At 33.8% G+C, this 14,026-nt stretch overlaps 1 protein-coding gene across 3 annotated transcripts in view; it reads left to right on the forward strand.

Annotated features, from left to right (window-relative positions):
• ZC3H13 (zinc finger CCCH-type containing 13) overlaps positions 1 to 14,026 on the forward strand; it is a 96,677-nt gene that overhangs the window by 16,770 nt on the left and 65,881 nt on the right. For all 3 annotated transcript variants that reach the window (XM_039254362.1, XM_039254364.1, XM_039254363.1), the window contains exon 5: positions 10,285 to 10,393. In XM_039254362.1, coding sequence (XP_039110293.1) covers positions 10,285 to 10,393 — 109 coding nt within the window. The remainder of the gene's footprint in view (positions 1 to 10,284; positions 10,394 to 14,026) is intronic.

Genomic DNA, 14,026 nt, shown 5'->3' on the forward strand with positions numbered 1-14,026 from the left:
TAGTTGAGGAAGTTCCCCTCTACTTGTAGTTTGCTAAGAGTTTTTATCATGAATGGGTGTTAGATTTTGTCAGATGCTTTCACTGTATGTATGGAAATGATCACATGATTTTTCTTTAGTCTGTTGATGTGTTAGATTGTTTCAGTTGACTTTTGATTGGTGACTCACCCTTGCATACCTGGTGTAAATCCTACTTGGTTGTGTTGCACAGTCCTTTTTATATATTGACAGATTGATTTGCTAATATTTTCAGGATTTTTGCATCCTTGTTGAGAAGTATTTGTCATTACAAGAAACTTGCGGTGTCTTTGGTTTTAGTATGAAGTATTTTGGTATTAAATGCTGGCTTTGTAGAATGAGTCAAGAATTATTCTCTCTGCTTCTGTTTTCTGAAAAAGACTGTAGAGAATTAATGTAATTCCTTTCTTAAATGTTTGATAGAATCTGCATGTGAATCCATCTGGGCCTGGTGCTTTCTGTTTTGGATGGTTATTAATTATTGTTTCAGTTTCTTTAATGGATATAGGCTTACCCAGATTGTTTCTTCATGTATGAGTTTTAGCAGATTGTCTTTTTTAGGAATTAGACTATTTCATATAGGTTATCAAATTTGTGGTTGTAGCATTGTTCATATTATTCCTTAATTATCCTTATAATGTCCTTGAGATTTGTAGTAATGTCTTTCTGTTGTTTCTGATATTACTAACTTCTGTCTTCTCTCTTTTTTTTCTTAGTTAGCCTGACTAGCGTATTGATTTTATTGATCTTTTCAAAGACTGGCTATGGGTTTCTTTGATTCTTCTCTATTGATTTCCTCTTTTCAATTTCATTGAATTCTGTTCTAATTTTTATTCTTATTGCTTACTTTAGATTTAATTTGCAGTTCTTTTTCTAGTATTTTAAAGTGGAAGATTAGATTATGGATTTTAGAGTTTTAGAAATACTGTAAATTCTCTAAACATTGCTTTCACTGCATTCCACAAATTTTGATAAGTTGTGTTTCATTTTCATTTAATTTGAAATATTTTTAAATTGCTCTTGAGGGTTTTTTTTCTTTGTTCTATGAATCATATGTTAATTAGCAGTGCGTTGTTTAATCTCTGCATTATTTTGGGATTTTCCAACCAGCTTTCTGTTACTGATTTCTAGTTTAATTATATTATGGTCTGGGAGCAAACATTGTGTCATTTCTGTTCTTTTAAAAGCGTGTTTTGGGGCTCCTGGGTGGCTGTCAGTTGAGCGTCTGACTTTGGCTCAGGTCATGATCTCACAGTTGTGAGTTCAAGTCCAGCATCAGGCTCTATGCTGACAGCTCACAGTCTGCAGCCTGCCTCAGATTCTGTCTCCATCTCTCTTTGCCTCTCCCATGCTCTGTCTTTGTCTCTCAAAAATAAGTAAAAATTAAAAAGAAATTTTAAATGAATAAAAAGTGTGTTTTATGGTCCAGAATATGGTCTATTTTGTGCTGAGTGTCCCCTGTGAACTTGAGAAACATGTGTATTCTGCTGTTGTTGGATGTAGTCTGTAGATGTCAGTTGTATCCAGTAGATTGATGATGCTTTTGAGTTCAGCTATGTTTTTACTGATTTTCTACTTGCTAGATCTGTCTGTTTTTGACAGAGGGGTGTTAAGTCTCCAACGGTAATAGTGGATCAGTCTTCTCCTTACAGTTTATATCAGATTTTACTTTATGTATTTGACACTCTGTGGTTAGGCATATATATGTTAAGGATTTTTATGTCTTCTTAGAGAATTGACTGCTTTATTGTTACGTAGTTTCTTTTTGTCCCTGGTCACTTTTCTTGCTTTGAAGTCCTCTCTTTGAAATTAATGTAGCTACACCCATTCTCTTTTGATTAGTATTAACACAGTATATCCTTCTCCATTTCTTACCTTTTACTCTGTGTCTTTATATATAAATTTATTCCTTGTAGACAACAAGTATTTGGGTCTTATTTTTTGGTCCACTCTGACAGTCTGTGTTGTAATTGATGTAATTCATTGATGCTTAAAGGAAGTATTCATATGGTTGAATAGCGTCTATTATATTTGTCATTGTTTTCTGCTTGTTACTACTGTTCTTTATTCCTATTGCTTTGTCTTCTACTCTTTTTGTGCCTGTTATGGTTTAATTAAGCATTTTATTTTTACTTTTTTTTAACAGTTGCACTAGAGTTTGCAGTGCACATTTACAACTAATTCAAGTCTACTTTCAAATAACACTCTAGTGCTTCACAGGTAGTCCAAGTACTGTATAATAACAAAATATTACTAATTCTTTCCTCTAGAATATCATAAGTGCTTTTGGAATTTTCTGCTCCTTGAAGGTTTGGTAAATTCCCATGTGAAACCAACTGAGTCTGGTACTGTTTTATGAAAAGTTTTTTATTTTTCCATGGAAATTAGTAGACTTTTGACTTTGAAGTCAATTTTGTCAAACTATTTTCCTAAAAAATTTATTTCCCCTGGATTTTTAAACTTTTTGCATAGAGTTATGTGAAGAAATCTCATGCTTTTCTTTATTTTTCTTTGTTCTAATGCTTATTTTTATTATATCTGATTTGGGATACTTTTGTTTTTTCCCTTTTTTCTTGATTTAGGTTAGCCAGTGGTTTTTAAAGAGTTGGCTTTTGGATTTATAGGTTAGTTCTTTCTCTTTTCTAATACATTTGTTTGTTTTTTCTTTTATTCAGTCTTTGTTTTACTGTATTCCTTTTTCTTATTGAATTGATTGAGCATTTATTCTCGTTTGATTTATATTAGTTTTTAATACTTTAAGCTTTTGTCCAATAAAAGCTTTAGCTGAATTTATGGATCTGATCTTATATGTCACATTTTCATTATCATTATTTGCAGGAAATTCTCCTCTTTAGGTTTGGAGTTCACCTATGATCCAAGAAGTTTTTAATTGCAAGTTTAAAATCTTTCAGGTTAAAGGGGCTTTTGTTTGTTGTATGTGTATGCATGTGTATATGTTATTTCAATTAAAAATGATAACTTCTCTGTTATTACTGTTTATATTTCTATGTTTTTCAACTTTACTGAGATTTTCTTTGTGGCTTGGGATAAGGTCAGTTTATCTAATATTACTTGTGTGCTTGAAAAGATTATTTTCTGGTTTTTTGATTTTCAGGTTCTAAAGTATATCTAAAACATCTATTGTTTTGATCTTTGGTATTTTAATATCTTTGTCTACTTGAAGTCTTGATTTGAGAATATCTTGTTAAAGTATCTTAGTAGTATGTCTCTGTCTACTTTTCTCTACATCTCTTATACTTTGTGCACTTCATTGTATATTTGAGTGAACAGATACAGCGATAATAACTGTTTTTTTCATGATAGTTTTTTTAATGCAGTGCTTAGAGATGACTTGATTTTGGTTATCTGTTGAATTTCTTTGAAGTATACAGTCTTATTTGTGGCTCTGCTTATTGTGAAATAATATAATTTTTTGATCAATTTTTTGATCAGTTCATAAAAGAAAATCCCTATTAATCTTATTATGGGATTTTTCTTCAGTAGTTATAAACAAAATATACTATAGTTTCCCAAATATAGAACTACATTTCTTAACTGTGTTTCTATAATATTGAAAGGATCTGAGATTGTACATCTGTGAATAATTTGAAATTTCACAGTGTCAGATTATATTTATTCTAATAGCTATCGACTGAGCTGAGTTAGTTGGGCTAGTTCAGGCCAAAAATCAGTGAACGTTATTGTTCACTTTTTAAAGTTTTCACCCTTCATCAGAAGGGTGTCCACTTTTCAAGTGTCCACTTGAAAGGTTTCAAAACATTAAGGTGAGAACTGTAATCTCAGTAATAGTTTTTTCCAGTTGTTAATAGCTTTAGTGTAATAACGTGGTAGTAAATTACAGACAGGAAAAATTTGGATTAACATTAATCCTAGAGCTTCTGACAGAAAATTAAGAATTCACTAATAATACTGGTATTTTGTGAAACTAAGCAAATTTTTAGAGTAGTAAGGTTTGGAATCATTATTCTTTAAAAAGAAAAGATGAGAAGACCAACAAAATCCTTTATATGAAACATTGAGTGTTTAAAAACTTGATATTCTTCAATATAATAATTATTACTATGATAATAACTTTATGCTAGAAATGGACAAGTTTACACAGTTGTTTTAAAGTGAGTATTAGTACAAGGGGAGAGCTTCATTGGTATATAAGGGAGTTATTTTTTGACTAAATGTTCTGTGATAACTTTATTAGTCTCAAAGGAAGTTTCTCCAACTAATTTTTTAAAAATGTTTGTTTTGAGAGAGAGAATGTGTGTTTTGAGAGAGAGAGAGTGTGCGTGTGTAGGGGAGGGGTTGAGAGAGAGAGAGGGAGAGAGAATCCCAAGCAGGCTCCATGCTGTCCGTGCAGAGCCCCATGCAGGGCTTGATACCCTGAACCGTGAGATCATGACCCGAGCTGAAATTAAGAGTCTGAGGCTTAACCAACTGGACCCCCTAAGTAATTTTAGAAAGATATAAGGAAATGCAATGAGATTATGTGAGATAAATGGAAAAGATAGTTGAAGTAGATTTTTTTCCCCTTCCCATCTTCTTTGTCTCATGTAATACATATTAATACTGTTCCCTGTCATTTAACAAAGAACAAATATGTGTTAAGGATAAACAGACTTTAGGAATAAAATGTCTGTTGGACTAGTATGGCCTAGGGTGGTTTGACCTGACTAATGGTTGTGGATAAGTCCAAGGAGAAATAGTTGGCTCTACTTTAAGCAGTAGACAAAGTTTGATGTGACTGCTAAAGAATTGTTAGTCTTTAAAAATTTATTTTTAAAATTTTTTAGAATTGTTAGTCTTAACTTTCCCTTTTAGCACTGTTATAGACTGTGTACTTTGAAGGTCCTCTTCCTACAGTAAAACTAGATCCTGGATAAGTGGCAACAAACACCTTTTAAATGCATTGCTGCTTTCTCAAAAATGTAAGACAGCAGCAAAAACAAAGAAACAAGAACAGAGAACTGAAACCAAGGATTAAATAGCAAATGTGAAAGCTGGTAGTGACCTTAAGACTTTTACTAGTATTAGAGCAGATCAGAGACCAAGCCTTTCTTGTTCATTTGTGGAGAGAAAGCTGCTGAATTGGAAGATGGAGGTGAAAAATTTACCAGAATACAGCACTTTATTTTTAGATAAAATTGAGAGTGTTGGCTACTAGGAGACCTTCACTAAATAGAGACTATCTAAAAAGGTATGCACATCAGGAAGATAGCAAATGACTTAGAAGGAGGGTCTGAAATGTGAATAGTAGAGATGAACAGAGAAAATGTTTACTAGGTTGGACAGTTCATTTTGTTTCGGCCTATGAAGTCACAAATGTGGCCTTGTACTTTGAAGAGGTGAAGTGTAGTTCCAAAAGTGTAGTGTAAATTGCTTTGAGTCACCAGATCCATTCTATCACTTTTTCATTTTATAGATGCATTGTGGTTTTGGGGAATTGACCCTGGTTTGCTGCTGGGACCTGATTAGTCTAAATCAGTCATAATAATCCCATTCTCTTTGCTAATACAGTTGACTCAGGAGCCAGGAACTAAGTCATTTTACCTCTGGCCATTACCTTGGCATTAGTTTTTGATTTATTGATCAATTAGTTATTGATTTAGATGTGGTCATGTGACTGATGTCGGCCTACTCAAACTTAAGGAATGAATTCTTACTTCGTGATTCAGGGAGAGGCACATTGGGAGAACTTAGATTGCTTCTTATGGGAAAAGAAACATGCCTTAATGTGAAGTCAGCAGTAGGAATGGCAGAGCTGTGAGCGGAACAATACAAGAAAGTTTGATATCTGATGATTTCAGAATGTTACTAAATCACCCAGCCCTGAAATGTACCATATTTTATGTGAGATTGTACTTTAAATTTATGTAGTTTGTAAACTTACAGTATGTTTAAGTTCCACTCAAAACTTATCCTACAAAACAAGTTAGACTTTATTAGTACAAGTATAATTTCATTTCTACACCAGGAGAGGTAAAACCCATATGCTGTCTGCTGCTCTGGCAAGAATGGATTAATTTTAGTTTTCATATTTTGTTGAAGTACATTGGCAGATTGATGTGCCCAGGGGAGTTGGAAGAGTGGTAGTGGGAAAATCCCGAAATGTTGATGTATGATCAGTATGAAGCCTGTCTTTGGCCTCGTAGAAAATGTTCAAGAGATTTAATAACGGTTCAAATATTTAAAGGGCTAATGTGTGAAAGAAATCTTAGATTTATTTTAACACGATCTAGAGGTCAGAACGGATTTCAATCAGAAATTCTGGAGAGGTATAAGAGAATTGTGATCAGTAAAAGAAAGAACTTTTTAGTACTTAAGAGCTATCTGAAAATGGGGACCAGAGGGCGCAGCAGTGAAGAACTGTCAGTGGAAACCTAGGGAGTAAATATTTTTCCTGACATTCTTCTAACAAGACTTCCATAACTATATGATATTTTAAAAATTTCCTACATAGGGCAGGAGGGGGTTGGATTATATTATTTACAAAGACCCCTAACATTTTATGACTATCTAAAAGTAAAATTCATGGGGTGCCTAGGTGGCTCAATTAAGCATCCACCTTCAGCTCAGGTCATGATCTTGTGGTTTGTGAGTTCAAGCCCCGTGTTGGGCTCTGTGCTATATGATAGATCAGAGCTGAGAGGCTGCTTCAGATTTTGTGTCTCCCTTTTTCTCCACCTGTCTCTGCTCACACTCTTTCTCTCAAAAATGAAAAACATTAAACTTTTTAAAAATATTAAAAAAATAAAATTCATAATGAATATTACCTGTCCATACATACAGTGTTTAGGGAATAAATGTGAATGTACTGTAAACTAAAAATAAAATGAAAATAATTTAAAGTAAAAGTCTACAGGGGTGCCTGGGTGGCTCAGTTGGTTAAGTGTCCAACTTCAGTTTAGATCGTGATCTCACAGTTTTTGGGTTTGAGCCCCACGTTGGGCTCTGTGCTGACAGCTCAGAGCCTGGAGCCTACTTCAGATTCTTTGTCTCCCTCTCTTCTCTGTTCCTCCCCTGTTCATGCTCCGTCTCTCTCTCTTTCTCTCTGTCAAAAATAAATAAACATTTACAAAAATAAAGTAAAAGTCTACAATCATTTATTGCATTTCTGAAATGTAAGAAATTTTTAAGACCAACTTTTCTAAGTGAGGCTTAGACTTGTTTGACAGCAAAACCTAATTTTAATTGACATGAAGCTAATTATAGTCTTTATACAATTGGTAAATTCATGTTTTGCTACAAAAATATTAGTATGTTTGAGCACAGGTTGCTGCTCCAGGCTCTCGGTAGTGTTACTTAACATACTTTGGAGTCCAAAAAAATTCTGGATTCTCAAAATATCTCATCCCAACGTGTACTGGCTAAAATATTTTAGTTCATTAACAAGTATTTCAACATGTACATGTTCTGGGATGACTAATTTAGAATACATAATAAAGTAATCAAACATCTGCACATCTTTTAAAAAAATTTTTTTTAATATTTAGTTTTGCAAGGAAGGAGGAAGGACCGAGAGAGAGAGAGATGGAGAGAGAGAGAGAGAGAGAAGATTCAGAGTAGGCTCTGTGCTGACAGCAGAGAACCAATGCGCGGCTCTAATTAGAACCGTGAGATCATGATCTGAGCTGAAGTCATATGAGATTGTGACATGATGCTTAACTGACTGTCACCCAGGTGCCCCCAGCTGCACATCTAATTAATATGTTTGCATTTAAAAGAAATAAGATGACAAGCTACTCTGTTCAAGAGGTGAGAGCAGGCCATGCTCTTCTCCGTGGGACAGGGAATACCAGACCCTATTTATTTGAATATGGTAAAAGAAAGTGAGAAATAACTATTTGATAAAGGTGTAACATAGCAAATTATGCCTAAACATTGTTGAATTGAAAAAAAAAAATGAGATAATGACATTTTAGAAAAGGACCTGAGCCTTCTGAATAAGTGTTATTAAAACGATTTCCTGTATTTTGATTTAAGGTGGGATAGTGACATAATATTAGGAAAAAATGTGTCTTCTAGCTTGAATGAAATTCCATCATATATTGAAGCATGCATTAATAGTACTTAATAACAGAAGTTATATATGATCTCTCAGGACAGTATCAGTCATATTAAAAAGCAATTCAAAAATTACATAATTATATAGGATGAATATTTGAAATAATTACATAAGTTACTGATGATGTTTATTGGGGTGATTGCATTTTTAGTTCTAAATCCATTAAAAAATACTTTGTTACATACTTGCAAGTTACTTTATTTTACAGTATCAGCTACTACTTCTCTGAAGCCCTTTTCACCTAAATTAGTAGTTGGGTATTATATGATACTTTAAGTAGAAAACAGTGTATTTTTCTTTTTTTCTTTTTTTTTTTTTTTTACAAGTAGTTTATTGTCAAATTAGTTTCCACATAACACCCAGTGCTCATCCCGAGTGCCCTCCTCCATGCCCATCCCCCCTCCCCCCCACATCCGTCAGTCTTCAGTTTTTGTCAGCATGCAAGAGTCTCTCATGGTTTTCCTCTCTCCCTTTCCCCCACCATTTCCCCCCTTCTTCTCCCCCTTGGTCCTCTGTTAAGTTCCTCCTAATCCTCCTATACGTGCAGACATATGCTATTTGTCCTTCTCTGCCTGACTTATTTCACTCAGCATAACACCCTCAAGGTCCATCCATGTTGCTACACATGGCCAGATTTCATTTTTTCTCATTGCCATGTAGTATTCCATGGTGTAGATAAACCACATCTTTTTGATCCATTCGTCCGTTGATGGACACTTAGGCTCTTTCCATGTTTTGGCTATTGTTGAGAGTGCTGCTATGAACATTGGGGTACATGTGCTCCTATGCCTCAGCATTTCTATATCCCTTGGATAAATTCCTAGCAGTGCTATTGCTGGGTCATAGGAGAGTTCTATTGTTAATTTTTTGAGGAACCTCCACACTGGAAAACAATGTATTTTTCAATAAATTGGAGATGACTTCCTATAAAATTTTTTTATATAAATTGTACTGATGTAAAATTATAGTAATTTTAATCCACAGAACATTGAAAATTTACAAGGGATATATAATAGTTCTTCATTAATAATCCATGGAATATATTTTAAGAATAAAAATAATTGTGTCCCTTTTTTTCTTTTAGTCTTATGTATAAATAGCAGTTCCTTCCTTCCTTCCCTCCTTCCTCACTCCTTGCATTTTTCCATGGCTGGTTCCACTTTTGTAGAACCTTTTCTAATACTTTTGTCAGCCTTTATCATCATACCATATGTATCACTTAGCAAGTGATACAACATGACTTTATACCTTAATATGTAAAATTTAGGGACAATTAAAATGTATACTAGATTTCTTTAAAAGAAGGCTTCAAAGAAAAATTAATTTGTGTTTTAAGCAGCCCCATTTTATGTTTGGTAGTGCCCAAAAAGAATTTTCAGCAATTAATGTCCTTGAATTATAGTTTCTTACACAGAATATAGAGTGTTAATAAAGTGAAACACTGTGGTAGGACGGTGACAATTCTATGACACTGGTTATTTTCTTACCACTTAGTAAAGTGTTGTTTGGAGTCTTTATCTTATATAGTTATTTAATTGCATTTTATAAGCTGAAATTGTCCTGTCTGTAGGATACTGTTACACCTAGAATAAAATATAAACTTTTCTGTTTTTAACTATAGTATAAGGACTAATTTTCTATTTTAGCCATGATTTTGATTTTATCAGAATAGGGGAACATCTTTTTCAAAAAGCATTTATAAAATTACCAAATGAGTTGGATTTATCCTGAAGTGTGTAGGAAAATGCTGTTACATTAAGTGTTATGATAAACTTTAGATCAGTAATTACTTCTGAGTCTATTGTGGAAATGTAGCCATTTTTAAGTCATTTTTTAATATGGTCACTTAAAAATCCTTTTGTTTATTTTATCCATTTTAAATTCTTTTACCCCTAGAAACTTAGAAACAAAAACCTGGTATATTTTAGACTATCCAGTGCTTATTAGTATTTGCATTTTATATTTTAAAATCTTATTTATTCCTTTTATTAAGTTGCTGTTTTTTAAAATACAGTGTTTTCATTATGGTGCTACACTAGAACTTGTCACTTCTATTTAGTTGATAAGTGGTTATTTGCTAAATAGATTCTTTAATGAAACAAAGATGAAGCTAGAAATATTCTGTATTATATAGCTATCTCAGAATTTTTAAAAATATGGTAATCTATATGCATATATATACTTTTTAGAAAGAATCTTCAAGAGGGAGACATAGGGAAAAGGAAGACATTAAAATCACTAAGGAGAGAACTCCGGAAAGTGAAGAAGAGAATGTAGAATGGGAAACTAATAGAGATGGTGAGTTTCAAGAATCTTTGTTTATATAGTTATTATTATTCGTTTTGTAGACTTTTTGAAAACACTTTTCAACTTGTTTCAGAATCATCTTAGACTGCCATCTAAGACTGCTGTCTTTCTACTTTAATAAGTTATAATACAGAAAATAGCATATGGTAGCGGAACAAAGTCAGAGAAGGCTATTCATACTGCATTTTTCAACTTCCCCATCCTTTTCCACCCCCCAGAACATCATTGGGCAGCATCACAGTCCTTTGAAATTGTATTACTTTTCTAAGTGTTTTTAGGCCCTCAATACCAAGGTTAAAAAATTAAGTCTATTTTTGGTTTTTTTTTTTTTTAGTGTTTATTTTTGAGACAGTACAAACAGGGGAGAGACAGAGGGAGGGAACAGAGGATCCGAATTAGGCTCTGTGCTGACAGCAGTGAGCCCCATTTGGGACTTTAACTCACGAACTGTGAGATCATGGCCTCAGCCAAAGTCACACACTCAACCGAGCTACCCAGCTGCCCCTAAAGTTTGTTTGTATTACATAAAATATTAAAGTAAGATTTTAAAATCCTAAATATCTGGTAAAATTATTTCCAAGGAATTGTAGACTTTCATCTTTCAGAATAAATCCAATTCAGGTACTAATTGAGACAAGGGATTTGTTCATGAAAAATAGCAAAATCATTTTTGCATCATTGTCTTAACAAGTTAGCATTTGTTTTTCACACCATAAATGTTCTTTTTTCACTTTTATGACCTTTTGAAGGTGAGCACTATAGCCTCACACTACCTATAGAGAAAGGGAAGTCACGTTTATTGAATGCTTTGGGTGTACTGGGCAGTTAAATATAATTTATGTACTTATTAATTCAATAGATTTGTTACTCTACTTCAACATGAAAAAACTAAAGAATATAAGTATTTAATCACGTTCCTTAGCAGTAAACTGAAAAGTTAGAACAAGAGTTAAAAAATTATAGCTTGTGGGCCAGCCATCTGTGTTTGCAAATTAAGTTTTATTGGAACACAGCCATGCCCATTTGGTTACATGTTTTCTGTGGTTGCATTTGACCTACCTGTGGATGAGTTGAGTGCTTATGAGAGCCAAGAGTCTGTAAACCTAAAACATTTACTGTTACATTTAAGAAGAACCTCTAAAGAATTACATTCTGAGACTTGAAAAGTATGCTAAATGCCTCTCCAGTAATTTGATCATCAGTAGTTTTTAGGAAATCCATTCCAGTTTTGGACAGTGCTGTCTACTTAAAACTTACTCCTAAGAGCAGATAAGAAATTTCCTTATGATTAGTTTATTGGTATTTCATAAACCAATCTAGTACCTCCCACAAAATTGTAGTAGAAGCAGCTATAATGTCTCATTATAATTGACTAGGTAGTTAATGTATTGAAATAAAATACTATAAATCTTGGCTATTCAAGGTTGGATAATGAACTTTTCCTAAGTATGAAGGAATTAACTAAACACATTCAGCATTCTTTTCATTTTAATTACTTTTGGATAAAATATATTCTGAAATGTACTGGATACTCCTTATCTTTAAAAATAAAAGCTTTTCTATTACCATTGAAAAGGTTTGGAAAAGCCTAAGATGAGGAGTTTTCTCCTTGTTGTCAAACTCCTTAAATCTCCCTGTGGACCCTTCATGTCTCCTGTCTGCTGTTTATTACACAGAGATGATGTAGCTCACCATCTACTAACTCCCTTAACTTCCTGCTTCCATACTCATCTTCTTTTCCCCACATGAACTCTATTATTTCCCTTTTGATCTGTGTAAGAAGCCTTTTTCCTGCTGTATAAGGTTATCTTCTCCTGTGTCCTGAATCTGATTTCCTCCCCCTTCTGCAATCTTGTCCATTTGTTATATACTCTCTTTTATATCTTTAACATCTATCTGGACACTTTTTCTCTTTTCCCCATATGGTTTTTACCCATCACCCTGCTTATCCCTACTATAAACTAAATTTTTGGAGGAACTCTGTGCCATAATGTCTCTTCTTTTTTCACCTCATACTTACTGAGTTTTCTGATCCACGTCTTCACTAAAACTGCTTTTGAAGGTTGCTAATGACCTCCTCTTTGCTAAATAAATGAAGACATACTTGTCTCTCTTCTTTTTTTGGGGTAATGTTTGTTTATTTTTGAGAGAGAGACAGGGCATGAACAGGGAAGAGTCAGAGAGAGAGAGAGACACAGAATCCAAAGCAGGCTCCAGGCTCCTAGCTGTCAGCAGAGAGCCCGATGCGGGCCTCCAACCCGCAAACTGTGGATCATGACCTGAGCCGAAGTTGGACACCCAACTGACTGAGCCACCCAGGCACCCCGATATTTGTCTCTCTTCTGTAATCTTTCTGCAGCATTCGAGAGCCTCTGTCTTCTTGAAACACTTTGCGCTTGGATTTCATCTATCAATCTTCAGAATTACTGTCTTCTTATGAAGCCCTCCAATCTGGTACAGAGGCTCCTTGTGTTTTATCTGTCCCTTGAATTTTTATTCCCAGGGTTTTACTCTAGACTATCATCTTTAAAAACACTAAAGTGATCTTACTATACAAAATTCACTTAAAAGGTGAGTAGATGCCTTTTATAATAGTTGTACGTATAAAATCTATACATGGCTGTTACAGTTTTCTCTTGATTTGAACTCACAGATTTTGAATAATTTATCTGTATGGATTAAAATATGTTTGGGAGAGTATTGAATCATGGATTTAGTCATCTCAATCCCCAGATAATGACACTGAACCAGTTTAATAGACTTTCTGTATTTTAAATCTTAAGTGAATAGCAGTTTTAGCTAGACTCAGAAGAAATTGCTTTATACTACTATTTCTCAAACTTTCTGGTCTCATGACATTTTTCACCTTTTTTTTTTAAGGATCCCAAACAGCTTTTGACTTAGTGGATTATCTGTTTCAGTTCTCACCATATTAGAAATTGAATCTGAGCAGTTTTTAAAATACTTATTTATGAATTTATTCAGTGATAATAATAAACCCAGGTATAGACTTTTATAGAGAACAGATAGGTTTTACAAATTAAAATTATGAGGAGGGGGCAGTGTTCTACATGCTTTTGTAAATCTTTTTAACATCTGACTGAATAGAAGACCTCTAGATTTTTATATCTGCTGCTGCATTCAATCTGTTAATGCTATTACATGTCATGTGACTTCTGGAAAACTCCAGTATATACTGAGGAAAGAATAGTAAACCAGCCCAATGATGTAGTATTGTAGAAATATTTTTGGTCTTCTGAAACTCCAAAAATTATCTTGGAGATCCCAAGGAATCCTCAGACCACTCTTTGAGAACCACCTGTTTCTAGAAGTGGCATCTGCCTTCAGATGATTTCCCTTTGCCTAGCCACCTTTTTTCAATTTTAATTTTTCCTTCCGGATGAAATCATCCTTTCAGGGCATCATTAGCATCTGCATATTAATGAATCCACTATCTGGAGCTCTATCAACTGTATCTCTCTGAGTTCCCGAAGACCACCACTTTCTACTGGATCCTCTAAAACCTGAGAGTCATTATTTGATGCTCCGTCTCCTCACCCTAGACATTTACAAAGTTCTGGCAAACTTAAAAGTTCTTACAAAGTTTCTACCTACTGACTATCT

Source organism: Hyaena hyaena, unplaced genomic scaffold, assembly GCF_003009895.1.
Source record: "Hyaena hyaena isolate Hyena2069 unplaced genomic scaffold, ASM300989v1 scaffold_483, whole genome shotgun sequence".
In the NCBI taxonomy this organism is placed as follows: domain Eukaryota; kingdom Metazoa; phylum Chordata; class Mammalia; order Carnivora; family Hyaenidae; genus Hyaena; species Hyaena hyaena.